This window comes from Toxoplasma gondii, chromosome XII, assembly GCF_000006565.2.
Source record: "Toxoplasma gondii ME49 chromosome XII, whole genome shotgun sequence".
NCBI classification, from domain to species: Eukaryota; Apicomplexa; class Conoidasida; order Eucoccidiorida; family Sarcocystidae; genus Toxoplasma; species Toxoplasma gondii.
In genome coordinates, this window is record NC_031480.1 from 825,162 (window position 1) to 851,578 (window position 26,417).

At 51.4% G+C, this 26,417-nt stretch overlaps 4 protein-coding genes and 2 non-coding genes across 6 annotated transcripts; 4 read left to right on the forward strand and 2 right to left on the reverse strand.

The window, feature by feature from the left end:
- Nucleotides 1-570: 570 nt before the first annotated feature.
- TGME49_219610 (hypothetical protein) lies at nucleotides 571-6,409 on the forward strand. Its single transcript, XM_002370672.2, has 2 exons — nucleotides 571-1,694; nucleotides 1,824-6,409. The coding sequence occupies exons 1-2, from the start codon at nucleotides 1,308-1,310 to the stop codon at nucleotides 2,064-2,066; spliced, it is 630 nt and encodes a 209-aa protein (XP_002370713.2). The 5' UTR covers nucleotides 571-1,307; the 3' UTR covers nucleotides 2,067-6,409.
- Nucleotides 6,410-6,604: 195 nt separating this feature from the next.
- Nucleotides 6,605-13,213, forward strand: TGME49_219600 (hypothetical protein). The gene is made up of 3 exons (XM_002370671.2): nucleotides 6,605-9,513; nucleotides 10,221-11,400; nucleotides 11,747-13,213. Exons 1-3 carry the CDS (start codon nucleotides 8,083-8,085, stop codon nucleotides 11,860-11,862), a joined length of 2,727 nt encoding a protein of 908 aa, XP_002370712.1. The 5' UTR covers nucleotides 6,605-8,082; the 3' UTR covers nucleotides 11,863-13,213.
- A 1,942-nt stretch (nucleotides 13,214-15,155) lies between these two features.
- Nucleotides 15,156-23,063, forward strand: TGME49_219590 (RuvB family 1 protein). The gene is made up of 9 exons (XM_002370670.2): nucleotides 15,156-15,740; nucleotides 16,682-16,862; nucleotides 17,433-17,515; nucleotides 18,289-18,429; nucleotides 19,153-19,313; nucleotides 20,289-20,444; nucleotides 20,757-20,849; nucleotides 21,030-21,134; nucleotides 21,794-23,063. Exons 1-9 carry the CDS (start codon nucleotides 15,443-15,445, stop codon nucleotides 22,052-22,054), a joined length of 1,479 nt encoding a protein of 492 aa, XP_002370711.1. The 5' UTR covers nucleotides 15,156-15,442; the 3' UTR covers nucleotides 22,055-23,063.
- Nucleotides 23,064-23,635: 572 nt separating this feature from the next.
- Nucleotides 23,636-23,707, forward strand: TGME49_219580. Its single transcript has one exon. It is a non-coding gene; the product is annotated as a tRNA-Trp (tRNA).
- A 76-nt stretch (nucleotides 23,708-23,783) lies between these two features.
- TGME49_219570 (hypothetical protein) lies at nucleotides 23,784-25,224 on the reverse strand. Its single transcript, XM_002370669.2, has one exon. The coding sequence runs from the start codon at nucleotides 24,431-24,433 to the stop codon at nucleotides 23,906-23,908; it is 528 nt and encodes a 175-aa protein (XP_002370710.1). The 5' UTR covers nucleotides 24,434-25,224; the 3' UTR covers nucleotides 23,784-23,905.
- Nucleotides 25,225-25,260: 36 nt separating this feature from the next.
- Nucleotides 25,261-25,332, reverse strand: TGME49_219560. Its single transcript has one exon. It is a non-coding gene; the product is annotated as a tRNA-Ala (tRNA).
- Between the last annotated feature and the right edge of the window lie 1,085 nt (nucleotides 25,333-26,417).

The following is a 26,417-nucleotide window of genomic DNA, read 5'->3' on the forward strand; positions in this document are numbered from 1 at the left end:
CGACTTGCGGTGCTAACGACTTCTTCGGCGAAATGCATGAGTGATTATATGCACTACGGTACTGCAAAGTTTGTTTTATTGCCAAGGGTATTTTGCCAACTGCCTGACCGTCCACCAGGGAGAGCATGAGACAAAAGCACGGCGAGAAAAAATAGACACGCTATAGAATCTAGGATGCTGAATATTACTCCAATCATGACATACAGACGACTGACTTCTTTGTGGTTACTGTACACCCCAATGAACTGCTACAGACAGCTACAAGAGTTGGATTTCAATATCCTTCGACATTAAGACTATTCCGAGTCGGGGCCAGTAGAGTATCGAAAAAGCGCATGTCATAGCAGATGAGCACGCGCAATGCATTCCTGGTCGCAGAATTGTTTTTGGGTGCATGAAGTCCCAGGTGCCGCGAAACCACTTTGCGCCGCTAGTCCCACGAGACCCATGTGTCGGTCAACCAGCCCGACACAAAGACTTGCTGCACTTGTAGAAATCGTACACATTTTGGTGACAAGCGTGGTACTTTTTCGTTGTGTAGTGTCAGCCCCAGCTTCATCGTGACGTACCCTGAGTCACATACTCTTGACAGTGGGAGAGATAGCGGCAACCGCCGTAGAAACCTGCTTCTACACAACTATCGTGTAAAGTCGTAATGAGTTTTGAAAAGTATAGTTGAGTTGAACGAAACGAAATCCTTCCCAGTGTGAAAAAGTCTTCAGTTTTCTGAAAGCCGATTCATGTATCTCGTCCTCACGCCGCCGTACTCGTTTTTTCCTCAGCGGCAGTCCCGTGTAGATGCCTTTCATGTTAATGCGGAATCGACGCTCCCAGAAAAGTCGTTTTTTCGGTTTCACCAAATATCCCAGCGGTTCATGTTTCCTGACCAATCTCTGTCGGGGTGGTAAAGTGTGTGGCATGTGTCTCTGGGAATGAACGTCGACCATATCAGACAGCATGAGCCCTAGAGATGCACGAGACGTCCCCGCTCGACCCTGCAAAAGTCGTCTGGAAAGTAGCACCTGAGTGTGTACAGTTCTTAAATGCAAGAACTCTAAGTGAAGTTAGCAGGCATCGAATTTCGCGTGACTTCCTCACAGTGGCGCGCTGTTCACGAAAAAAACCTGCTCTGTTCTCGTCCCTCCCTTCTGTCTGAAGCGACATTCCGCAGTTTCACACTATTTCACCTGTCAGTCGCGTGAAACTGCCGTCATCGGCGGTAGTCTTTTCCCGGGTAACGACGACCTGAACGGAAAGCTGCTTCTGTAGGTACACCCGAGCCCAAGCTGTCACGGAGCGTTCGCCAAATGTCGAGTGATGATAATCGCTTCGCGCACAATGGTCTGTCGACCAACTTTTTCGAGGTTATCCATTATTTCAAGTTGACGCATATGGACGACCTTCTCGTTGTGCCACAGGGCGATACGGGCACTGCTGAACTCGACGACGACACCGTACGATTATCCGAAGCCTGCGTCTCGAACTGGTTCGCACCGGTCGACGATGTCCAGGAGGAAACGACGACCGTTCCGGATTCCGTGCGTTGCGCAGGAGGCGACGAAGACGTCTCGGAAACGGACAAGTCCACTTGCTGTGAAGACGCAGTTGTCAGTCGAGGAGCGAGCAGCCCCAAGAAGCGATCGCGCTTTGTGATGCGCCCAAATGAGGCGCACTTCTCTATGCCCAGTCTGCAAGTACGTTACTGATGGAGCATGTGGAGGAACTGGTGGCAATGAGTGCTGCCAGTCTATTGCTTTTGGCAGCCGCTAGTGCCTACTTTACGACGCTTGACCGCACCATTGTATGTTGTCCCTCTGTTTCAGGACCTTCCGTCACGGTCTGTCTCAGGAATACTTCAGTGGTACCGAGCAGCCTCCAAAGAACTTATGGCACTGCATAAGCTTACGGAGGAGGGAGACAAAAAGTCATGTGAGACAAGAGACGCCAGTCGGGAGCGACCAGAAAACGTCGCAGCGTTGCCCAACCAGAGAGCCCTTGTCGCTCACCAGCGACAACTTCTTATTGATCTCGCCTCGAGTACTGCAGTTGTGTTTCAAACTAAATAGGAGAAGAACGGATTAAGCACGCATGGAGGACCGCTCTCTCAGTTGTTGTTTTGGGTTGTTGATCGGTAAGCACACTGTGTCTGAGCATATATCTGACGTCACCCAGTGACCGTTTCCATGAATTGCTGCTGTCCAAATAATACCCTTCTCCTCAATCGAAGTGCTAAATCCTAAGTCCGCCTGTTCGCCTGTCTTCCCCTCCTGTTGCTTCGCGGCCTCAGTCTTTGGCCATGTGCATTTGTTACGAAAGATCTGCGCATGACAGGTGCTGAAGCACTCCTCCACTTCTTTGTTTTAGACACGATCCGAAATCATGGTACGGCCTTAGAAACGAGTGAACGCACTGGTCGAAAGGCTGCATTTCACGTCGGCAACGTCGAATTGCCGTGTTCTTCCATGCACATGGTTACAGCGACCTCTATTTTCAAACAGCGTCTCCGCCCACTCGTTACAACAACACTTTCCCCCCGCTTTCGATGACATGTTGCTGTAACTCGGGAGTGTTATTTCGGTATCCGTAGTGGAGTCGCGGTCCCCGTACAATCCGTGAAAGCGTTGCAAACAAGTCCGTGCCTCGCGATGGAACAGTCCGAACCACAGAAAACTTGGGTAAATCGCACACCTTACAAAAGTTCAGTAGACGGAACAGGTACCCCCCGGTGACCAGCTCATGATGAGTGCGCTCACTAATGGTGGACAACCAGCAGCCCTTTCGGAACGCTCTAGCCTGCCTGCATCTCTCGTGACTGTCGTGTGTCTGCAAAACCCCTCACCAGCTTTCAAGGGAGCCGCCGTTATTAGTGCGTCTTGGAGTTTCTTCCGTTTCTGCTTCAAGTACTGTCCATCCCCCTGCTCAATTGGAGAAACGATGAGCGGACATTATGTGCATCATTTCTCTAGCGTGTGGGCAGTTGTCTGCGGAAAACATGACTGGAAATCCTTCCGCACAGGCTGCCTAAATTCAGATAGTTGACTTTCACCCCCTGATGCAAGCGGCGTGCTTGGGAGAAACAGTTCAGGCGTCAGACACTAATCTGTCCAAGTGTTTGGTGAACGAGTCACCGTCTCGAATAGACAAAGAACTACGGGAAAGTTGGTCCAAAATACGTCATCTTGAAACGAAGAATGCGGTGGTGCTTCCACATATTTTCCTCTGACACAGCCCAAATATACGAGTTACGCAGATGGAACAATCCATCAATGGAGAGACCACAGCGGACAAACTGTGGATGCGACTTTAGATGGGAATCATGAAGTCCCTTGTGTAGTCCAGGGGAGGGTTCAAAACTGCCTTGGTTTGTTTACATTCACAGGGGTGGCTGAATCTCCTAAAGGAGGAGAAAGGCTGGTTCTAGTTGAATGTACATGCAGGTCGGGTGCCAGGAAGTCAAAAAACCGCGTCAACTTCACGTCGCATGCTCGCCCTCCAATCCTGTTTACCACTCATTGTATGCCTGGAGGACTTGTTGATACCATCGGTGTTCACTTCTCTTGCATTTCTGTCGCACGTGCTACCGATAGCCTCGACAGCGCGCTACGCCGGAAAAGCCTTGCATGGCCGCAACTTAGCAAAGCACAATTGAATCTCCTTCCGCAAATACATGTGGGCAAAGCCGCTGCAGTGGATTTCTACTTTAGCCAATCCCGAGGAGGCCGTTTGCACCCATCTGGAATTCGCTGGGCAGGACTGCCTGAGCTCAGGGGAAACTTGACGAGCAGGTGTTCTCGTCGACAGGCCCGTCAGTTCCAGAGAGGTGAGTGACCTCTGAAGCAGTTTTCCAAAAAACACACGACGCCCAGACGAAATGACATCCACTACGGCTCTCGCGGTGTAAGGCCGCTGTGCGACGATGTCACGCCTTCTGGGAGGCTCGGATGCATCTTCGTCCGTCTGCTGGAGTCGCTTGGCGACATATTTCGTACACTGATTTCTCACGACCGCCTGACCGAACAGAAGATGCGAGAGCACAGCTCCACACATGGTTTCCAAGAATACTGTAGAACGAGCTAATGCACACTGGTGTGAACTCTCGAACTGTCTCAAATTGAAGACTCGGTTGATATGTACTGTGACACTCGCAGATCGCGGACAGTAGCATTTCATTTGATGGCTTGCGCCTTAGTGTTCAAAAGCTGGAATGCCCCAGAGTTATCACACACCAATCAAGAAAACTGCAGTTCATGTACAACACAACGACGAGTCACTTGAAGCTTTCGATGGTTCGCTATGGTGGATGATGCAACAAGATCGCACCACCAGCCAAAGTTGACCTGATCCTTCTTCAGATGTTTGCATTTCCTTTCGTCCCCAACGTGCCGCCGCTAAGGAGGTTTCATGCTAAGCAGGTGTGCTAATGCCACGTCGATACAAGCAGAACTCCTGGGTTGCCTGTCCTCACGTTCAGGAGTCCACCGACGTGCGACCACCGCGGAAGAAAGCATGCCTTTACATGCACTTCATACCTTTCCACAGACCATTTGCTCTCTTGAAATGCTACGGTTGGTGAAAGGTCTGTGAATGCGGAAGTCAACTTTGGAGCTGCTCAGCGTGTGTGCGGCCAACACATGCCCGCTGCAGCAAGTTTATAATGGTAGAACTTGAGTCAGTACTTCTGACAGGTACTCAAAACAAAACGCGTTTTAAGTAAAGCGACGGAAGTCGAAATCATCGACACCGACACCGGATGCTGTTATACACGTCAGGGAGTTAGAATATCGGATCTTGGGTGATACACATATGTTGCTCATCTCCAACAACACATCGATCCAACAGGCTGAGTTAGTTACGGGCTGCTGCCGGCGAGCTAGAAAACGTTTGCGTCACGTGATGGTTAAGCACTCCCCAGTACACCGAAAGCGACATGCATACCCCTCACATACAAAGCTACGTCTTCCGGTCCACAGTTCCCCAAAATTGTTAAACACGAACCTCACCCTACTACTGGAAACTGCACCACTTAATGTCATCGACGCGATGATCAGTGATGGCAGCATCGATACTAACCACGGACAGCTAGCTAAAATTCTTCGGAGAAACCCCACCGCTTAGAGGCAGCGGCATACACAAGAACCAGGTCAAAAGGATTCCTGGTGTCCACGGTGACGATATGAGACATTCGTAACTTCGACGGCTACCGCAGCTCCGACCGCGAGACTTCCCAAACGGTATATTATGCTAAGAATGCAGCTTTCTGCACTTGCATATTATCAAGAGCCCGTCAGCATACACGATTGTCCCAACGACGGAACGCTGTGGGGGGCTGTCACCGGTCCTGGTCCGTTGCCCGCTTTCGTTCGACCGATGGACTTTGTTGTATGCAGCGGCGGAGCAGCAATTTCTTTACAAATGGAGTGTTGCCCCTAATGCTACGCCCATCACTGCATTAGACGTTTTACTTTGTCCCTTTATCGTCAGACATACAACAGAAAAAAAAGCCATACAGGGACCTCAGAAGTACCAGAGTCGAGGTTCACCGGGTAGTGGCGTTGTAGCTCCTCGTCGCCAGAGAGTGTTAGCGCCTGTCCAGAACAGCAAATCTGCCCATATACGCAAGTTTTTCCCGTACATAAACATGACACGTGACTCATCTCAAGAGTTTAGAAAGTCACATCGTGGTTTGTTAGCATCAAAATCGTCAACGGGTGTCTCTCCGCCACTTTCCAAGCACAGTCGCATTGCTTCATGGCCAGTCACCGGACACGCGTGTTTACTGTGATTGACATCGGTACTATGGAGGCTTGAAAAGTGGTTTTACAATGGGAATTATATGATTAACATAACGAGATAGAAGATTCAGCTGCATTACATTAGAAGTGCGCATTGGATACGTTTTGATGTTGACCTAATGCAGCTCATGGGAGGGAAGATAAGCTCAAAATATTACTTCGTTCGTACAAATGAAAATAACTTCCGTTACTCCGAAGAAAGAATAGCCCACTACGCAGCATTTGACGCGCTGTTCCACACCATGCGACCGAAGAAGGCTCTTCAAATCGAAACTATGTCGTTGGTTGCCGTGTCAAAGAGGAAACGAGAAAGTTAGCAGTCAGCCCGTGGCTGCACCTTAAAAAGCCGTGATCCTCCAAGAACCAAATCTGCGACGCTGACCTCAAATTTTACGCCGGTTTCATTCGTGTATCGCAGACAACCCTTTAGCCTAACGGTGAGACTGAGACATGTAACGTAGTGTCTCACGTCCTATTTCAAGCCTAGCTTCTACGCGTCACTCGCTCGCAATTCTTTACAGTTACATCGTATTTTTCTACGCCAGTTTGAGTTCGGCTTCTGACGTGCCACTACATTTATAGCGCCAAAAGGGCATTTCTATCGCGCTCCTAACGGCAAGTTGTGTGACTGTGATCATGGTTTTAGTTGTATTTTGCATCGTGTGTGCTGCTCCAAGACCCTCTCCCCAAAGCGTCGGATAGGCAGAGCCACCACACCGACTGCCGCCGAATCAGCGCCTTTCATCGCCGGAGGCGGCCTGACAGTACGCCAGTAGAGGACGCGGCAAGTTTGTTGTGCTTGGTACGTATCACAGAGTATAATGTAGCAACTGTGGCAACCTGTTCAATATCGACGAGGCACGGCTTTTTTCAGACGTTAAACCTCCTGTCCCTGAAAGAAACTCCTTCTCCGGGTCGTGACCGTGGAGGGTGACAGCAGTTTCTTCCTTTCAGCACACCTCAGCGACTCTAATAAAGAAAGAACGGGGACTCGTGTGACTCCGGGGCCTGTCTTTGGCTTTTTACTGGACACAACGTGGCTTGACTCTACTCTCTAGCACTACCGACTTTCTGTGAATCTGACGCCCAAAATTGCAGGGTCGGATATCTTTTTCAACTTGGACGTAGAGGGGGGAAGCCTCGCCGAAAGTCGTGTCTCTCCTATACTGGACGTGAGCTGTATCCCGGCGGCACATAGGAAGCCGTCTCCCCGCGCCGCTTGGGAAATAAAGAGATCCCAACACCTATCAGTGCTAACAAAGTGATTTGGAGAAAATTCTCCATGACGCCAAAGTCGAGTGCCATGTGAGCTCTTCTTGGAAGCATTGGGAAGCCTTCTGTGCTCTCGGAATGCCGACATAACGCGCACTACCATGCACAGCTTCGTGTGCATGCGCCACAGCTCACCAAGCATGTCCCGGTTCTGCGACCTCCAGCCACGGACTCGTATGACATATATCTCGTCCCAGACTACATATTTCTTTGACAATATGTCCCAGCTGCTTTTAGCAATTGGAATGCCGGGCGAGCAGCATCTGTGAGGCATCCAACACTCACAGCTGGCCCGTGCTTCTTCGTCAGATACTGCCCCGTGTCCCTTCGAATTCATCAAGCGATGCCGTCACTTACTTCCACCGTTAATCACCGTTGAAGCTCTCTTTCTGTCATCGCTGTTTACCGCCTTTCTCTGTTTGTGGCTTTTCCCTGTCGCTTCTCCACGCTTCCACGCAACGGCTCTCGTTTTGCCTGCGCGGCATCGAGGTCCTCTCCCGTGCCCAGGAATTCAGATATCTGCCTCAGGGCTTTCTTACCATTACACCGTCATTCAAGGAAATAATCACGTTTCCGTGCCGGAAAATAGGGATAAAAGCCACTTTTAGTCGACTAACATGGGAACTGCAGGGTCTCGCGGAGCTGTTGAGGAGCCTGCTTCCTGAAAAAGTGAAAGCATATCTTCAACCGCGACTAGCCCGGGCCCTCGTCATCTCAGAAGAGTTGGGGTCGAGTCACACAGATTTCGCAACTTCAGCTGCTTGTGTTTCGGTGAGTGAGCGAAGCTTCCGTGTAGACTTGCGTCGCTGGTTTGCGAACCCCGTTGCCACGGGGTATCACTATAGCTCGTGTCGCGCTAGAGGCACCAGTTCAAAAAAGTTCTGTCTGTGGCAAAGCATTGTCGCCTCGCCACACAGTCGGCGTGCGGTCTTGCGCTTTCAGAGATCTTTGAGTTCAGGACCTTTCACCGAGTCTTTCAACCTCTGATATCCACTCTGAAAAATTTCTTCCGTCGGCAATGGCCCGTTCCGCCACTCCCGGTGGCTCTGCAGGGCCAGCGCCAGTGCTCGGACATGGCGAATCTCCAGCGGAAAAAGAAAACAAAAGCTCCGCGATGGGAAATGAAGACGTTTCGTCTGGCGGGCATGCCTGCTCCGAGGACACCACGTCTGCCGCGGCAAATTTATCCGCATCCGACAAACAAACCGGAAACTCCGAGGTGGGTGATCATCCCCGGCAGGGTCCGATGCGTCGGAGGAAACTGCGGAAAATCGTTGACGACGAAGGTGGCGTGAATGCAGCGGTCGACACAGCGGACACGAGCGCCACATCGTCAGAGGAAGTCTTTTCTGACTACTCGGTTTTCGCGCAAATTTCTCCGCAAGACTCTCTGGGTCCTCCGTCTGATGGTTCTCCGACGACGTCGCCGAGTGGATCTGTCCTCTGTCCCACTGGGCCGTCTCTCGGCACTCCAGATGCTGCGTCTTCGGACGAATTTGTGTCTGGGCGACTGCCGCGGCCTCTTCACCCACTCCTGAGCTGCACTGTCCTCCCGCGGACTGCTTCGAGTCTACATACACCCGTGAGTGGGCACGGAGGCTCTCTCACCGGAGCGAGTCTCCCAGTGAGAGGCATGCCTGGCTCGAGCTCACGACCAGGGAGTCTTTCTTCGGCGACCACAGGAGGCGTCGCCCTCGGATCGTCCGCCGTGCTGTCGAGTTTGAGGCGCAACCTGCCAGAGGGCGCTGGGAGCGGCCGGGGCAGAGCCTCTGTTCGCTTTACGCCGAACCTAAATCGCGTTCTTGGCTCATCTGAACCTTCTGCAAAAATTCTTCAAGAAAAACGGACTGGCAGTGCGGACAAAGAACCGCAGCACACTGGAGGCACGGAGGACAGGTGCGGTCGTAGTGCTCCAGAAGAAGGTTTTGCGTGGACGGGAATGCTCCTGAGCAGCCAGAAACGACAGGAGGAGGAGGCGCTTCGCCTGAGAAACCGAGCTGCACGTGGGGAAGCGCCGCAGCCTTCTCTCAGAGAGCAAGTGAAAACCAAGTCCGACGCCACGGCGGACGGTGCAAGGACACGCGAGCAGCGGTCGAACTCCGCTTCTGATGGGAGAAAGCCTCAGGGTGGAGGCGGCGTCAGCTCGGAGTTTTGTGGGCCGCCTGGACTGTCAGTCCGGCCTCCAAAAAACAGTGGAGATACCCAGGGGGAAAGGGTCTCCGCGGCAAAGGCGGGAAGCGACTCAGACGGAGACACTCCTTCAGCTTTCCCCCAGACGAATCGTAGTGGCAAGCGCGCTGGACAAAGCGACGGAAAAGGCAAGGGGCCAGACGACGGGTGCTTCGACCGCAGCGGCTGGAAACGTGAATTTGGAGAGGAGCTTGAATGGGGAATGCAGGCAGCTGGCACAGACGGCTCGTACCTCCCGATGACTCTGCCTTTCGGCAAGGTGAGTGTGTGGCGTAAGAGGCAGAGTGAGTGTGTTGGTATCAGAGAGGGACAAGCTGCTTCTTTGAGGACGGTTTGGTCCGGAGGCACTCTAGAGGAACAGCAGCCATGCGGTACGGATTCCTGTTTCACGGGCATTTCACCATTCGTAGATACACTGAGGGGCTCTTCAGATATGACTGTGTTTGTCTTACCACTTTTTTATGAAATCCTTGTCTTCAAGCGTCACCTTCTGCGATGTTTCGGCCCCCACCAGGTCCGCGGGAACGCCGATGTCTGCTGATTTACAGAGTGCTTTCGAGTGGCGTTTTCAACGCTCGTTCCACGTTCCATGGTCAGCTAACAGCGAATGCCCCACCTGCTGATAGGGAAAGCATATTGCACGTTTAAAGCTCCTCTTTTCTAGACTGTCTCTCCTTCGAAAATATTCCTATTTGAGCAATGATCCCTGCAAGTATGGTGTTACCAATCATACTAGCACCTGAGTAGTCGTTTTTTTTTATCTCTCGCTGTTAAGCCGAGCGGCAACAGGAATCCATTTATCACGCCTAGAACATAACTGACACGAAATAGCCTCTCTCTTTCTTCCAGTGTTCTACCTCTTCGAGAGACTCTGTGGTTTGATGTGTTGTAAGACCATGTTCGTTGTGAAACAGGAGTCTGAACTGTTCTTTGTCTGCTTTCCCTCTCCGTGTTTGAAATTCTCAGAAGCCGTTTCCTCGAAGGTCCGCGGCAGCAGCTCTGATGGCGGCAGACGCGTCGGAGCACTTCACTGGTGAAGACGAGAACTCTGCATGCGATGCCCCGGGTTTCGCTTCGTTTCTGCTTCTTCAGTTGCCTCGCCTTCTGCCCCCTCTGGACAAAGAGGCGATGCGTCGCCAGGCTGTTGGGGGTGCTCCTGGGAAACAGATTCACAGTTCGGTTTCTGGAATTCCGGCCGCCTCCGTGGGTGAAAAGGCAGGAAGCCAAGCTTCGGGATCCGCGGGCGCTCCTCTCCCTCGAGCTTCGCCCATCGTTGGGGACCCTGTGACTCTCAGCGAGCTTCCAGAGGGCGCGGTAGGTCGGCTGTTGGTGCACCGGAGTGGGAGAGTGGTGTGGTGTCTGGGAGGGACTCGCGAGTCGCCAGCAGAGACGTCGCAGCGACGCAAACAGCAGCGAAAGTCCTTTCCCGTGTGTCCCTGGGAGGCGCCGAAGTCGGGGGGGGGACAAGCGGGAGTGAAGCAAGCGGGCAAGGGTAGAGCGGCGCGAGACAGCTCGGAGCGCAGGAAACAGAAGAAGAAACACAGAGACTGGGGTGGACGACACTCCGGCGGCGGAGCGTGCTCCTCTGGAGGATTGAGGCAGGCGAAAGGCGAGGCGACAAGGCGGGGTTCCTCCGCGGATTCTGCGGAAAAGAAACGCACGCGTCTGCGTCGAGAGACCGAAAGCAACAGCGACTGCTCCGAGAAGGGATCCGACGAAGGGTCTTTCGAGAGAAGTCCAACCGGAGGCGACGAGACGCTAGAAGTGGAGGCGCGACGACGCGTGCGACGGATCGAGAGCAGCGACGACGAAGATTTGGAGTCGGAAAAAGAACGAACAAGAGCGGGGGATAGCTCCAAACCGCGCACGATATCGCCTGAGAAGGCCGCCGTGTGTCAAGTGAAGAAGGAGTCTGCGGAGGCAAACGAATGTTTGGAAGTGGGAGGCGCGCAAAGGGGGCTAGAGTCGAGCGAACGGATTGACGAGCTGAGGGGACGCCATCAGAAGGACCGGCGAAAGTTTCACAAAAGGGAGACTGAAGCAGCAAGTGGAAGCTACTACTTCAAGATTGATGTTGGCTGCGACTGTATTTTCAAGCAGGAGTGTGCCGTGATGCTGAAAGACACCAAAGAATTTGTTTTTCTGGGTAAGACTGCCGTCGAATGCCATTGAAAGGGAGATTTTCTGCGACCCGCAGGCGCATCAGTGTTTTACCGAAAACTACCGCGGCAGCCTCGTGGTCATCCACCCTTCCGTTTGCAGACTCACAAACAATGTGGATCACGCAACGCGAATTCTGGCGTGTCAGTTTTCTTCCAGCACGGGCAAAGGCGTTTTGTTGTCTAGGTGTAGCGGGGGTGTCTCGCTGCAGCTGTACACCTGCTGGGCCTTTCATCCCTGAGTGCATTTCCCCGTGTTTCGTCGCGTGAAAGGCTGGCAATTCCTCGATGGGTTTAACCGGGTCTTTTTTGAGTGTATTTTGTTTCTTTCAGGAAGCTGTTCGCAGCGACTCGTCGTCGCGCCTCACATTGAAAAATTGCTTCACGCGTCCTCAGCAGAGGACACTGGATCCAGTGAACGCACGAGATCATCGACTGTGACGATGTAGCGTGGTTCCGAGGATAGTTGCTGGAGCTACGACTCTCTGGTCACGCGAACAACAGCCAAAACCCTGCGTCGAAGTTTATGTATAGCAGCAGACAAACGTGCGATTCACCGTTTTGTGCCTTGATACTAGGACCGTTGTTTTAGTGCCATATGCAGTCCTAGCGACCCCCGCGTACCCACGGAAAGGCTTTTTCGCCTTCTACACACACAAAGATCTTGACGTGAGATGCAGCGTGTGTGCTGCCAGGGAGAGTTAACTTGACGTCGACGAACACTTTCTTTCAGAAAGCACGTTCGGACCTGCTGTGTTCAGAAAAGACCTGATGAAGGCGGTGTTAGTGGGACTGCAATACATCTTGAAAAAGAACGCGAGACACCAGCCATGTAGCAATGGCATTTGTCAGTCAGTGGGACGATTCGAGTTTTTAGAGTTGAATGAGACTGAACGGAGAATCGCGGCGGGATGAATGCCGGCTGTGTACTCATGGCTCGGGCCGTTCGTTGTCGAAACCTGGCGTTTTGAGTTTGTCACGGACAGAACAGCGAAGACGCTCCGGGAATGAGGGTGCTCGTTTTCCTTTTTTTTCTTTCGATTGCACACGGGCCGGCGACCACGTCGCTCCTCTACTCGGAGTGTGTCTCAAAGTGTTCTTCGTTCCGTCTCTCTTGTCATGTTCCTCTTGTTGCTCCGCGAATCTTGACCTGCCTCGATCGTCCGTGGCGTTGCGTCCAGTGCCGAGAGGGATTCCACCAGAGGCCAGATACCGCCTTTTCAAAGCACTTGTGACGCAAAGAATTTTTCTGCGAGGCAAAATCTACTGACGCGACATCGCTGCTTCTCAACGAAGTGCCTCTGACAAGAAAATCGGGGAACCCACCGTCTTCATTTCGTGTGCAGAAACGCATTTCATGTGCGGGACATTGAACTGTTTGAATCCAAAAGCGAGCCGTGACACAACACGTGCGACCGAAGCCAACCTTTTGTTCGGAGAAAAGTACCCACAAGTAAGGAGGAGTTTCAGACCACAAACTGTACGATTTCTTGATCGTGTCCGTACCAATTCACCAGCAGGCCCAGGTTGACAGAACTGAGAAGCGCAAAGCCTGTGGCACTCGTGTCGACAGTGACTAACTCCTCGATAAAGCAAGCCTTCCGGATTCCCCGAAAGACGCGCAGACTCAAAAGAACCAAACAAGGGTGGGTTGTTGCCCCTTAGCCACACCAGAGGAACTGCGGTCAAACTGTCGAAATCGTGCACCCCACGAAAAGCGGTGTCTTGTACACGTGCTGAAAGATTCGTCAAACCACGTGAAATCACTGCTGGTGTGTGGACAAGGTCGTTGAGGGAGGACACATCAAATCTTCTGAACTACCAACAAGGCTGACGTTGTTTCTGTATTCTTTTGCCAGTAACAGAGATCGCTGGACGTGCATTTTTTAGGCGACGCACGTTCTTTGTTTTTCCTGCATCATAAATGAGTTCCGTCCGCCCACCACACACGAATGTACTTTGATGCTTTACCGGAAATTCTGGTATGGAGCAACTGGAAAACGCATGCGATGCACCACGAGTTTGCCACAGGAGACTTTGCCAAACTCTTGAACTTCAAAGTCTAGGAATTGCGACGTATCTCACTTTGTATAATGCATTGGAAGGACGCTAGAAATACCATTCAGGTACGGCATAAAACAGATAGTTGCGCTGTTAGAAGCACAGGAAATACTACACACCTTATCCGGTGATGCATTGACATAACTATTGTACGAGCTTTACTGTCCACGCACTGAGGTAGCTACTGAGAGACACTGACAGGCCCCGATATGCCATGAGTTGGAATTGTCAGTGGTTTACGATAGAACCGTAGGATCCAGCGTATATCTGGACACCAATAATTGTGCAGCGATCGCAATGCATCCTGATATTCACTTTGGCAGACTCCCTCCTGTCGTTCGTCTGCACGGAATGCCTGAGCCTTTCTTTTACACAGGAACTCGGAAAAGCACATTCAGCTTGCGGCGTTCCGTGGAGTGTGCAACCCACGGGGAGACGAGGCTCCTTCACAACATGTCAAAGGCCGAGACGGCACAACACAGAGGAAGCGCTGTTTCGGCCTCTAGCTACAGAGCTAGCAGCAGGATGGGACTTGAGGATGGCGCATGCTACAGCATCTTGATTCGCATTCTTGTGTATGCTGCAAGGGTCTCAAGGATTGAGTGCCTGGAGTTCTAGTTCATTAACTACCCGTGTCAGTGTTCTCGCCTCTGTGGTATCTCTTTTTTTTTCGTTTTGCGCCGTGCGGTTCTGGATCGGATTAAAGCACAAATCGACCCACATTCACATTCTGCGTACTCTCGCGTTTCTTCAGGAAGGTGAAGAAATGTGCTGCGGAAACTGAAGGTACTTCCTAGAACTTGTGTCCCGACGTCAGGTGCAGTGTAAGCAGTTCTTTCTAAGAACCTCCGCCTCCACTCACTGTCGTCAATCCAACCGGTGACCCTTAAAATGAATAAATCGATTCTCTCTCTGTGTCTCGAGACGAAACGATGGTTTGTTGACGCCATCGCATGCGTCGATTCACTTCCGAAAAAGCCACGTACGAGGGACATGGTTAAACCTTGTACGGTTTGTCCCTACTTGACTCCTCAGTTTAAACATAACTGTAGTTTATCGGGACTCAAGTCAGAGACAACGTCACTTGGTTCCGTCTCTAATCTTCTCATCATCACCGTCTTTCAGCCCACTAGTGACGACCGCATTGTTGACGACACCTCTTTCTAATCATCGTTTTTCCTTTTCGTCACTCTTTCCGCCAGTTCTCCCTTTTCACCGGTACTGTCCTTCCGCGGCTTCCCGAGCTGCCGTCGTCGGCGTTCACACTCGAAGCTCCTTGAGCGACTTTCTGAGCGTCTACCAGGATCGTTTCCCGTGTTTTTTCTTTTTTCGCCGTCTTCCCTGAGGGAGAAAAATACCGCCTTGCAAGCGCACGCGAATACCGATAGAGGGTTGAGCCGTCCACTGGCGAGTGATTGGCGCGCACGAGACACCTCAATCCCTAGAACCTCATATCTCTTTATGTATATGCTGGATAATTTAGTTTGAAATACTAGTGGAAAGCACCGTGTGAAGAGCCGGATCCCCTTTGCGGCGACTCGGCGCTGCAAGGCCTGTCTCGCTGTTATTTTCTCGCTGCATGCATGCGCGCGGGTTTCTCCATCTGGCAGCTGCAGCAAACACTGTGCGTTTTTTTGTTGCATGCGCAAAAAACCGTTTCCATACAAACATTGCTTTTCATGAAACCCACCCGCTATCTGGCTTACCTGCATGGGGACAGCCACCGGTTTTTTTCTGTCTCTCGGAAGCTGTTGCTGCTGCTCTTCCGTTCCTGTCTCCCTCGGGGGTATACAAATACCTCGGCTGCGCGTGACCGCGCTTAGTGTCCCGTCGGTCCTCGCGCCGTTTCGGGTCGTTTCCTACATGTTCTGATTCCGCAGCCTTTCCACGCGTTGACAGAAGATCTGTCCGGTCTACCCTCTTCTCGCGGCCGTCCCCCTCCCCGTTTTCCCCGTTCCTCTCGGCCATATGGAGCAGCCGCTCGTGGAGAGCGCCGGCAGTGCGGCGCCCGCCGGCGTCCCCGCGTCGAATGCTACTTCGCCAGCAGAAGGACGCGCCCACTCGGCCGGAATTCGCGTGCAGGCCGGCAGCGGGGGTCTTTCTCTTCAGCAGCAGCAGCGGCTCGCGGCGCACAGCCACATCAAAAGTTTGGGATTGCATGCAGACGGGACAGCCATGAAGACGGGCGGCGGAATGGTCGGCCAGGAAAAGGCGCGCGAAGCGGCCGGTCTCGTTGTCGACCTCATCAAAGCCAAGAAACTCGCGGGTGAGGACAACATCAGGAATTCTGGAACAGAGACTTCCAGCGAGGATCATCGAATGCGAAGCCTGCTTCACCGAGGAACAGAGCTTACATGCATCTGTGCAGGGACGTTGATCCTCGGGTGTCTAGGGTAGACCCTCACGCCGTGAGAAACAGATGTAGCGACAGCAGGCGACAGAAGTCAAAAGCACCAGACTTCTTCCAGAAAGGAACCTCAGTGCGCCACAGCCCGTGCCGACTGGAGAAGAGTCGGTTTGTATCTGTCTGTCTATCTTTCTGACAGGGCGTTAGACCGTTCTCTGCAGAAACTGTCGGGACCTTTGTGCTGCAAGTAGTGCCTGTCGCTCTGACGTTTAGATGTAGGACTTCAGAAGCACCTGGTGCACTTGGTAGTGTGGCAAGACAAAGTGAAGTGCAAAGAATCGTACCATCGATTGCGTCGCTGCTCGTTTAGCTTTTTCCAGAACAAGAACAGACGAGCTGATTGTCCATTCATTCGTCTCCCCGGAGGATCGGCAAAGTCCCGAAGAGCCGTCTGCCGGCGGAGTTCGGAACCGGCAGAAGGGGACTGCCGGCGTCCAACGGGGGGGGGGGTCTCGTCTGCATTGCATTTCTTTGTCGTTTTTCTTCACTTTTCTGGACGCATGCATGCATTCTCTCAGAACGATTTCCGGTACACACATCCTGACGCAATTTCGTCAGGAAGCCTCTCGTGAAGTTTCTTTTTGGCCCGCAGATGCGGTGTCAGTGCACCCGAATGAGTGGCGCCTCGCCGCACGTTGTTGCGTGCGAGGCACCCATCTCTTTTTCGCATGCTTGCCCGCCTTTTCTTTGCGTTCTTCTCTTGGACCTTCTCTTCTGCTCTCAGTCTGCGTTCCTTCCTGTGTTCGTTGCTCTTTTCGAGTTCCTCCACTTTTCCCTGGTCCTCTGCGCGGCGCTTTCAGGCCAGGCTTTGCTTTTCGCCGGTCCTGTCGGAAGCGGGAAGACGGCGCTCGCAATGGCCATTGCCGCCAGCCTAGGACCCGAGGTGCCATTCGTTCCGCTCTCGTCGTCTTCGGTCTACAGCAGCGAAGTGAAGAAGACAGAAGTCCTCTTGGAGGCATGTCGGAAAGCCATCGCCTTGAGGTATGCGCCACTCATGGTCGGTTTACCAAGCGGTTTCTCAAAGCACTCTTCCTCCCCCGTGGACCTCTCCTCTCTGTGCAGCTGCCAGGGTGACCACTGTTTCCCGAAATCTTCGTCCCGCTTTCTCCAGAGACGTAGATGTACATGCGTGTACGCATAGTCATACGTGTTTATATATATATATATATGTTTGTATATATGTTTATATATATGTTTATATATATGTTTGTACATATGTTTATATATATGTTTATATATATGTTTGTAGTTGATCACTCTATTAGTAGTGTTTCAGCTGTTCTGCGCAAGTGAAGAAGCTGAGAACGGCTGGATCTTTGCGTGCATACATTGTCAGACGCTATCGTGAGGCCTCAACGTTTCGATTCCCTCTTTACTTTTAGGAAGAACCCCTGTGTGGAGAAACGGCTTGTCGCTGCAGCTCGAACTTCTTCTCCAAGTGTTTTTCCGTTGCTTCGAGTCTGTATACACAGCGAATGTGATGGAGCACAGCCTGAGAGAAAGGCCGCGTAGAACAGGGCGCGTCTGCAATCTTTTTTCTCTTGCGTGTAGAATTCGTGAGGTCAAGGAAGTCTACGAGGGAGAGGTGGTGGAGGTGGCTGCAGAAGAAACAGAAAATCCTCATGGAGGTTTTGGTAAGGAAGTGAAATTGGAGACTCGGGTGCGAACCTTCTTGTTCGTCTCGACCCTCGTGCGTTTCTCGGATTTCTGTCCGGCGGCAAATGCTCAGTTTTGGCTGGATCGAAGCCTTGTCTCTCTCAGTGCCACTCTGTCGCTTTCGTCATCGAGTTTTTGATACTTAACATCTCGTACTTGCAGACATCTTCCTGCACATGTGTATTGGTCTATGTATATGCACACAGATTTTCATTTACATATATATATATATATATATATATATATATGTAGTTATGGATATAGGTATAGATTTGTAGATATGTAGATATGTGGGTATGTGTGGAGGTGCATGTATATGTATAGGTATACGTGTATTCTGGTAGATGGCAAGACTGCTACATTTGCCGAGTAGTTTATTTTCGTGCTTCCTTTCCGAGAGAAAAAAGAGGCCTTCTGTCACTTGAGGATGGTGTGAGAATGCGGCGACAGATACACCTGAGAGTTTGAGCGGCGCGTATATCGAAGCATGCCGACTGTAGAGTGCTCAGTGCCGTTTTGGACGAGTCTGGTGTCTAGACGCACTTCGCGGTCTGCACCTGCCTTCTCTCTCAGCTGTCTTTGTTGCACCTGTGAAGTGTATGTTCTGTTTTCCGGCCCTACAGTTTTCTGCTGTTGTGACATCGAAAAAGCGTAGATGTCTAGTCTTGTCTAGTCCCTAAATCCACCTTTCCGCTGCTCGCTTGTGCACTTCTGTCTTTCTTCTCTCTGCTTCGGGTCGACTGTTTGTCAGCGAAGTGCTTGAGCGCAGTCATCATGACGCTGAAGACAGTGAGAGGGATGAAGACTCTCCGGCTTGCGCCGCAAATCCACGACGCAATTCAGAAGGAGAAAGTGAAAGTCGGAGATGTCATTTACATCGAGGCAAATACAGGTAAGTGCCTCTTGGAGGAACGCTGCCAACAGCCACGCACGCCCAGTTTCGAAAAAGCAATGCAAATCAGGTTCCGAGTTCTGCTGACGTTCATGTCGCGGCGCATGCACAAGCGGCAGAACTCCAGTTCCAGGCCGTGGAGATTCGAAAGTCGCTGTCTCCAAACACAAATTCTCGGCTCCCAAGTGCCCAGTCTCACAGACACATAACCTGACAGACAGTAGGATATGTCAACAAAATATTCACCTATGTATGAATTTATGCGCATATATGTATTCTTAATGGACGTGTATATACGCTATAAATATACATGCTACATATATATATATATATATATAGAGAGAGAGAGAGAAAGATTCTGCGTATATATATATATATACGTATATATGTGTATATGCTACATATATATATATATATATATGTATGCATATCAATCGATGTGAGTTTGTGTACTGGCGTCGGATTGCATATGAAACGTGTGTGGCTCGAGGGTGCAAACCTGGAGAACACAAGTACATGTTTTTTTCAGTAGCCGCGTCTAGGCAAAGAAGAAACCGAAGAACGCACCTCTAAAACGTCGACAGCGCTGCTCAAATGCATGCGACACCGGCAGGCACCTTCGCGGCAGGTCTTGCCGTTTTCCCGAGAGTTTCCTCTGCGTCCGTCTCCGTTTTTGCACTTTTTTTCGTGATTTCGTTCTGCTCGCGAACGCGCTTTCTTCAGGAGCAGTGAAACGCGTCGGGAGGAGCGACGCACACTCAACTGAATTCGACCTCGAAGTCGAAGAATATGTGCCGGTGCCCAAGGGCGAGGTTCACAAAAGAAAAGAAGTCGTCCAAGTCGTCACCCTCCACGATCTCGATGTCGCAAATGCCAAGCCTCAGGTGAGCTCTAGAAATGTGAAAAGGCGCAAAACGAAGCCTGTTTCCACTTGATAAAGAGGACGAACGACAAAGATGGACGCGGAAACAGCAAGCAATTCTTGCCTTCCGTGCACTGTCCTTGAGAGATACGCCACCTAGGGTTGTGCCCTCAACAGACTGCGACGAGAAGCGAAGGGAGATATGTCGGCAAAAACGTATTCCGTTTAGATTTATCACGGTGGAACTACATGCATGCAACACAAATATATACTCATGTGCACACATGCATATACCTATATGCTTTGTTCGGACAAAATGTCGCCGCTGATGTCGCGGAAGAACGTTCGGCAAGGGTCTACAGGTGGCTGAACGCAGGGACTCCAGAGTGTTCGGCTTATATTCGGGTAGGGTGGCGAGAGAAGGGGAGAGTGACCTGGGCTACAGGCGCTGCCTGGACGGGACGTGTGAACGAAAACGGAGGAGACGCAGACTGGAAAGGTTGAACTTGAGAAGGACTGGCGCACGAGGCATTTAGAGAGGCTTCATCCCAAGAGCTTGGGAGACATGGTTTCCCTTTCTCTTAGCGCCATTACAATCTGTCTACTCAGAGTATCACTTTTGAATTGAAAACAGCCTGAGGGGGCGAGAGAACCCTTTGTTGACTTCTTGGTTTCTTTTCGCCGGTACTCAGATCTCACAGGACCTGAGGCCGTGTGATCTATCGCGTGTAGCGGGAGTTTCGAGCGAACCTGCGACGAATAAATCGATCTTGGATGACTATCCTGAGACTTCAGCTTGACGGGTCGCCCCTGCCTCCCTGGACTGCTAAAGACGTAGCGAATTCGAGTTTCGTCCTTTGTCGCGTATTCCTTCTCTGTTGTTTTCCACAAGACGTGAGAGGCAAGCGGGCTGTGGAAGGCGGAAAACAGTGTCGGAAACTGCGTTTACGCCACGCTGGCGAACTGGGGTGCTCGATGCATCTCTGCATTTTTACAGGGCGGCACGGACATCATTTCGGTTATGGGACAATTTTTGAAGCCGCGAAAAACAGAGATTACAGAGAAACTGAGAAGCGAAATCAACAAAACTGTGAACAAGTACATCGACCAGGGAATCGCGGAACTCCTGCCAGGGGTCCTTTTCATGGATGAGGTGAGGAAAACGCGAGTGCTCGCCAAACTCAAAGTAGTCCAAAAGTATGGCAATTTCCGAAAACCGGCTGGGCAGAACATCAAACAGGCTGGGCAGAACATCAAACAGGCATCCGCTGTGAATCGTGTTGCATACAGCAATATCTAGATACTTACATATATATACATAAATATAATATATATATATATAAATGTAGGATTATGGAGACAGTAGAAGTTTCGTGGCACCAGAGGCGGTGTCTATGGATTGTGGGATGCGATTTGGATCGTTTCTTGTGGTTTTCTTTGCTCAATTTTCTCTCTATCTTCTCAGGTTCACATGCTGGACATTGAGTGTTTCACCTTCTTGAACCGAATTCTAGAGTCGCCTCTAAGCCCCATCATCATTTTCGCCACAAACAGAGGGGTGAGTTTTCTCGCGTCTTCAGTAAGGAAGAACGTTTCTTCCTTCTTCTCGTGGGTCTCTGCCCGCCGGCCAGGATTGTGGACGCGAGTTGTCTCTTCTTCAGTGGAAGCGGTGTCCCGTCTGCGGCGCAGTCGTGCAATTCTCAGCTACCAGTGCGTTTCCTTCATTTGCTTCCTCCAGGTTTGTACAGTTCGGGGAACAGACTCCATCGAGCCTCACGGGATGCCGGTCGATCTCTTGGATCGCCTCCTCATCGTCAAAACCGCTCCCTACACGATCTCAGAGGTACGATGATCTTTCCAAAGTCTTCACCGGAAGAGTAGGTACACCTCAGTCTAGGAGTCGCAGGCTGCAAACGTGTGGTTTTGAAGAAGCCATCGCCGCCTGTAAATTTCACACCCCCAAACCCGGTTTCGGCGTTACGCGTTTCATGGCTTTCATTCAGTCCCCCCACGAAACGCAGGTGAATGTCTGTCTGGTCAGTGACTCTCTCTATTCGCTGCGACGTCTCCGATTTCTCGTATGCTTCCACACCCTTCTCTGTCCTCCTCACGGGAGTTTTTAGTCGCTTCAAGCCGCGTGGAACAGACCCGAGATGTCCACCACCCTCTGTGGCGTCAGAGAGTGAAGTCGAGAACTTCAGCTGCTGTGTGCGGATGGACCGGGGACGACGTTTCTCGTCTTGCGTGGAAGTTCCTCTCGGACTGCCGAACTGCGTCCGCAGAAGGAACAAAGGATAGTGTGAAACAGACTGTTCTCGGCGGTTCGCTGTGTCTGCATTGCTGCACTTCCCTCGCAACCCTCAGCCCCGGTTGCCCGCGGCGCCTGCCCTTGTGCATGTCAAAGGTGGCGTGCGTCGTCGCTGTCGCTGCTTCTTCGGTGCGTCTTCAGCGGCAGAGAGTCCCCATCGCGCGACTCAGAGATCTCGCTTTTCGTTTGCACAGGTCGTTCAAGTTCTGAAGATCCGTTCACAGGCGGAGAACGTCCGACTCTCGACAGAAGCTCTCGAACTGCTCGGCGAGGTGGGCAGTCACACGTCGCTGCGTTACGCGCTGCAGCTCTTGGAGCCTGCGCGCATTCTCGCCGAAGTTGAGGGCCATGAAATTGTGGAGAGAAAACACATCGAAGACGTAGACGCTCTCTTCCTTGACTGCAAGTCTTCTGCGCAAAGATGTGCGGAAATGCGCGACGTCCTGGTCAGCTAGGCGCGAAAGCGCGAGCCGAGAAACGCCGAGGCCGACCAACTGTCCTTGCCTTCAGAGACCGCAGGGGCCGGACTTGCGTTTGGGGATCGTTTCGCGCAGTTGAGAGGACGGTCGTCGTGTCGAGCCTTTTTTCAGTGAAGGATTTCGCGAAAAACGCAAAATCCGCTGACTTCCTTGACATGTAACTCCTGGCTGGTGGAAACGGTTTTGTGTCGACGAAAAGAGACATAAAAACGGCGCGATAACCGTGGCTTACTGCCGGCTGCAAAGAGCGTCGGCCACAGCAAACGAGGAAGATGCCGGGGGAGTGGAGGATTTGGGAACGGCATCGAGGGGGAAAGCCAGAGTGCAAATCGAAGGCTACAGCACCACTAGGAGGCCTCTGCATCTTTTTGGTGGCAGAAGTGTGTCAGTGAAGAGGCAGACACACGGAAAAGAAGTGGACCCGATTCACAAACAGTGGCGCTGTTGTGAACGATGCACTCGAGAGACTTTGTTGTTTGCACGTCCAGAACTGGTGGGGCTGGGCGTGTTTTGTCGGTGTTTGTGTACGTTCAAGATCGAGTGTCGCTTGAAAGAAAAGAGAAACTGGAAGAAGATGCGTTTTTTGTGGAGAAACACGCACTTTTTTGGCAAATAAAACGTTTCCTTAGAAGCCGAGGTGAAACAGAGCAGAGATCGCTGCGCCGTCAGAAGGCACCTGACCTACGAGGCGGTCTTCCAGGGTCCTTTGATGGGCGCCGCACTAATTGCTCTTCTATTCCTCTTTTTTACCGTTGCTCCCTTCGCCAAGTGTGACTCCAGCACTCTGTCGTGTCGCGTGCCTACGCCGGCAGGTATTTTCCCTTCCTTTGCTTTTAACTCTGGTCTTACACTCCAGCTGTTTTAGGAAACCCAAACTGTGAACGACGCGAATTTTTGTCCTTGACTTTGCGGGAACTGGCGACACCTCAGACGTCCAGTTCTTCGTTTGCCTGTTGTTGGAACGCTTCTGTACTTTGCCTTCCCCTTCCTTGATGTGGAAGCTCTAAAAGATCTGCGTGTCGCTACAGTCCTCCGTTCATCTGACCTCCCAAGTTTCTGTCTTGTGACCGAGAAACAGCCAGATCGAACGACGCGCCTTACCGAATGCACTGTCCTCCTTATAGAGAATAAAGTGCAATAGGCCATTAGCAATCCACTGCCACCAACATAACAAGGTTGACCTGAATATCGTACACCTCGACCAAGTCCATCCTCCCCATCGACGGAGAGCGAAAGAGCGAGTCCTCCGTATACAGACTGGCATCGGGAAGGAAAAAAGTGCGAAAGGGAACACGGTATCTGTGCAGCTTGTGTACAGAGGTGGGCATGGTTTCAGTTATCTGGTTGGTGGTGGTACGCCCACGTGGTGTCTCGCAACATAATACTGGTGAGGGGGCCGCGATTCCCTAGGTGTCCAGTCGAGTGCTTTGCCTTGGGCATTGAAACTGGCTCACAGCTCCGGTCACGAGCACCTGCACGAGATGTTTGTGAACGGAAACTAATTCCGAGAGGGTTCCCCACTTTGTCTTTTGTCTGCGACTTGGGTTAGGGGGCAACGGGCCTATGGCGCAATGGTAGCGCGTCTGACTCCAGATCAGAAGGCTGGGCGTTCGAGTCGCTCTGGGCTCAAGTCTCTCTTTTCTTTTTGTCTGCAATTAAAAAACCTTTCTAGGCTGGTCACTAAGCTCTAGATTGGAAAAAGGCAACCGCATAAGGATGAACGCAGAGGACAGTGCGACTGTGAGGATCGTTCGACTCTACACTTTTTCAAACAGTGGCGATCTTCCCGCTGAACCTCCTGGTAGCCTCTCAAACAGAAACGAACAGTCACGGGAGAAAAAACAAAATACGTGGTGTCGCGGCCGCGCGTTGTTGGAAACATGATGCTGTTCGGAGTGGAATGTAGGCAAGACAAAACGAGAGAACAAGACTGCTGCGGCGTTTTGACCATCCGCGCGTTCGTTCGAGCGGGCTACTCGCAGCCCAAAAGAAAACAGGGAAAGGCTTTGGACTGCGTCTACTTCTGGAACAACCGACAGATTCACCGTGGGTTTCACCCACTGCCATCCATTCCGCCCCGCCCAACTCGCAGGAAAAGTTGTCTGCCCATAAAAGATAGTACTCTTTCGAAACCAACAAATCCCAGTTTACAGTGTGGAACACGGCTCGCGCTTCACTTGCTTGTCCACCAATCGCTAGAGACCGGCAACATGGAAGAAGCTTGTTTAATACTAGGGTGAGAAAAAAACTAGACATGCTTTCGTGACAACTTTTTTCAAAGCAGCGCAGATTCGTGTTCATACACCGCTGCTGTATGGGCGTTCCTCTTAAGTTATCGGATACGGGAACAAACATTACTGTCACTTTCCTCGATCAAAGGTCGCCTTTTCTCCTCGGCCGCGACTTTTTCCTGAGTAGAAGTTTTTTTCCCTACTACTGACACGTGTTCCCTCGTTTGTGAAAAAACAACGAAGGGCCGACAGACGCGACCCAGAGAATATCGAAACTCAGTCCATGTCTCACCCAGAAGGAAACAAGCAAAAAACGAATCGCTGCACTTTTTGGTTGGTCTAAATCACTAGAGAAATGCACAGAAAGAACGAAGAAGGACGGTGTGGGCGATTGGCGACACGCGGAATTTTGCTGGTGTGCTACATATTTCTTGCTTTAAAAAGTTGCCAAGAACTTTACCGTATTCAACAACATGACACTTACATCTGGATGGCAAGAAGAGAACTCTTTCGCTTCGCTTTCCGCGGTGACACTTTTAGCGGTTCTGTTTCCCATGAGCAGGGAAGGTTGTCCACAAACACATCCCTTTCGGGCTGCCGGTGTCGCTTGTTGGGGAAGTCCACCGAAGCATTCCTGCGGAGGACTCGTCAGCATGACAGCTACTCTCCCGTTTAGAGAAGGAATTGAGCAATAAAAACAAAACTGCCAAAGAGCAATGGCGTCAGGAATCGGAAATTAAATGCAGAGAGGATACTGCACTTAGGTTTTATCCTTACACACTCCAGCTTGGAGATGCGGCGCCTGCGAAGACAAAGTGGTGTAATTGCATGCCTGTTGAGACAAAGAAGGTGTTCCTGAGTGAATAAAATGTCTTCTTAAAAAAACGCAACAAGAAGCTGTCCAGGGGATTGCAGGTTATCGGCTAAAAAGGATAGCATTTGGTAAAAAAGTGGACGGACCGGGGATCGATCCCGGGACCTCCTGAATGCAAATCAGGCGTGATACCACTACACCATCCGCCCGGTAGAACTAAGGTGAAATCTTAGGACTATGGTTCGCGTTTCTATGTATTCAGGGCCTCGTTTCGACGCGATTTTCACAGGAGGGAGTAGCGCAGATGGCCATCATCGATCGGCCATGAAATCGATAAATTCCTGCGGTCCGAATTATAGGACGTGCTGGCAGGATTGGAGTCTGCGCTGTACCAGGCATGCCTCGCACCTGAAGAGGGGGCAGACTTCTTTGCCAACAACACTCGATTTTTACGTCCACGTGCTCTGCCGCTTCCTCAGCATCATTTCCTCAACGTGCCCTTTCAATGAGAGTTTGTGTTTGGGGCATGCTGCGGTGAAACAACCAGTCCTGGAGAGCTCCAAAACGGGAGCTGCAAAGACTCCTCGAAAAGAGGAATCATGGGTAGAAGTTTCCCCTGTTTGATAGTCTAGTAAAGGAGGAGGAAACGTCGTTCTGTTTTTCTCCTGCGCTTTCGCAAAGCACGACTCAGTTACATCTGCCTAGTTTCCAACACTTTTTCAGAACCGACTTCCAGTTACGCTTGTTTCCCGACACCGGCTGCGTGCTTCACTGAACGGATCGCCTGTGTTCTGACTCACAAAGACGAGTTGCTTTTTCTCCAGCAAGCCCAGAGCATTGTTTCGTACTTCTTGTGTTTCCTCGAATCTCATGGAAGGCAGCTTTTGAAGTGTTCAAATCTCAAATCGATCCACAACGCTGCGGAGCACCAGTGCACACAAGCAGAGTTGGGAATGCGGTGTGATGTGCCTTTTGCGTCCCGCTTGGCTGTCTTTGCAAAGGAAATACCACGGTTCTCGCGGTGCCTTTCTACGCAGAAAACATGCAATTGCCGCTCGGAGAAAACCATTACCGCAAAGAGGAACCCACCCACCAAAAAAGGGCTCCTATTTGAGCTCCCGTGCCCGTGCAGATGATGCTGCGAAATTCAGGAAGTAGCAGAAAAAAAACTGGCATTCAGTGCCCAGCTCTGTTTCCCCACTTTCCTAGTCAGCTGCAGCATTAGACGGTCGGGCACTTTTTTTTTCGCCTGCACACGTCCATCCATGTTTAACAAAAGCCGCCACGGCTGCAG

Bases quoted from the DNA above. Each gene is read 5' to 3' on its own strand.
- TGME49_219610 (XM_002370672.2), top strand. From the start codon at position 1,308: ATGTCGAGTGATGATAATCGCTTCGCGCACAATGGTCTGTCGACCAAC. The intron at 1,695-1,823 runs GTACGTTACTGA...CCTCTGTTTCAG, and splicing joins TCTCTATGCCCAGTCTGCAA to GACCTTCCGTCACGGTCTGT.
- TGME49_219600 (XM_002370671.2), top strand. From the start codon at position 8,083: ATGGCCCGTTCCGCCACTCCCGGTGGCTCTGCAGGGCCAGCGCCAGTG. The intron at 9,514-10,220 runs GTGAGTGTGTGG...TGAAATTCTCAG, and splicing joins TGACTCTGCCTTTCGGCAAG to AAGCCGTTTCCTCGAAGGTC. The intron at 11,401-11,746 runs GTAAGACTGCCG...TGTTTCTTTCAG, and splicing joins CAAAGAATTTGTTTTTCTGG to GAAGCTGTTCGCAGCGACTC.
- TGME49_219590 (XM_002370670.2), top strand. From the start codon at position 15,443: ATGGAGCAGCCGCTCGTGGAGAGCGCCGGCAGTGCGGCGCCCGCCGGC. The intron at 20,445-20,756 runs GTGAGGAAAACG...CTATCTTCTCAG, and splicing joins GGGTCCTTTTCATGGATGAG to GTTCACATGCTGGACATTGA. The intron at 20,850-21,029 runs GTGAGTTTTCTC...TGCTTCCTCCAG, and splicing joins TTTTCGCCACAAACAGAGGG to GTTTGTACAGTTCGGGGAAC.
- TGME49_219570 (XM_002370669.2), bottom strand. From the start codon at position 24,433: ATGTTTGTTCCCGTATCCGATAACTTAAGAGGAACGCCCATACAGCAG.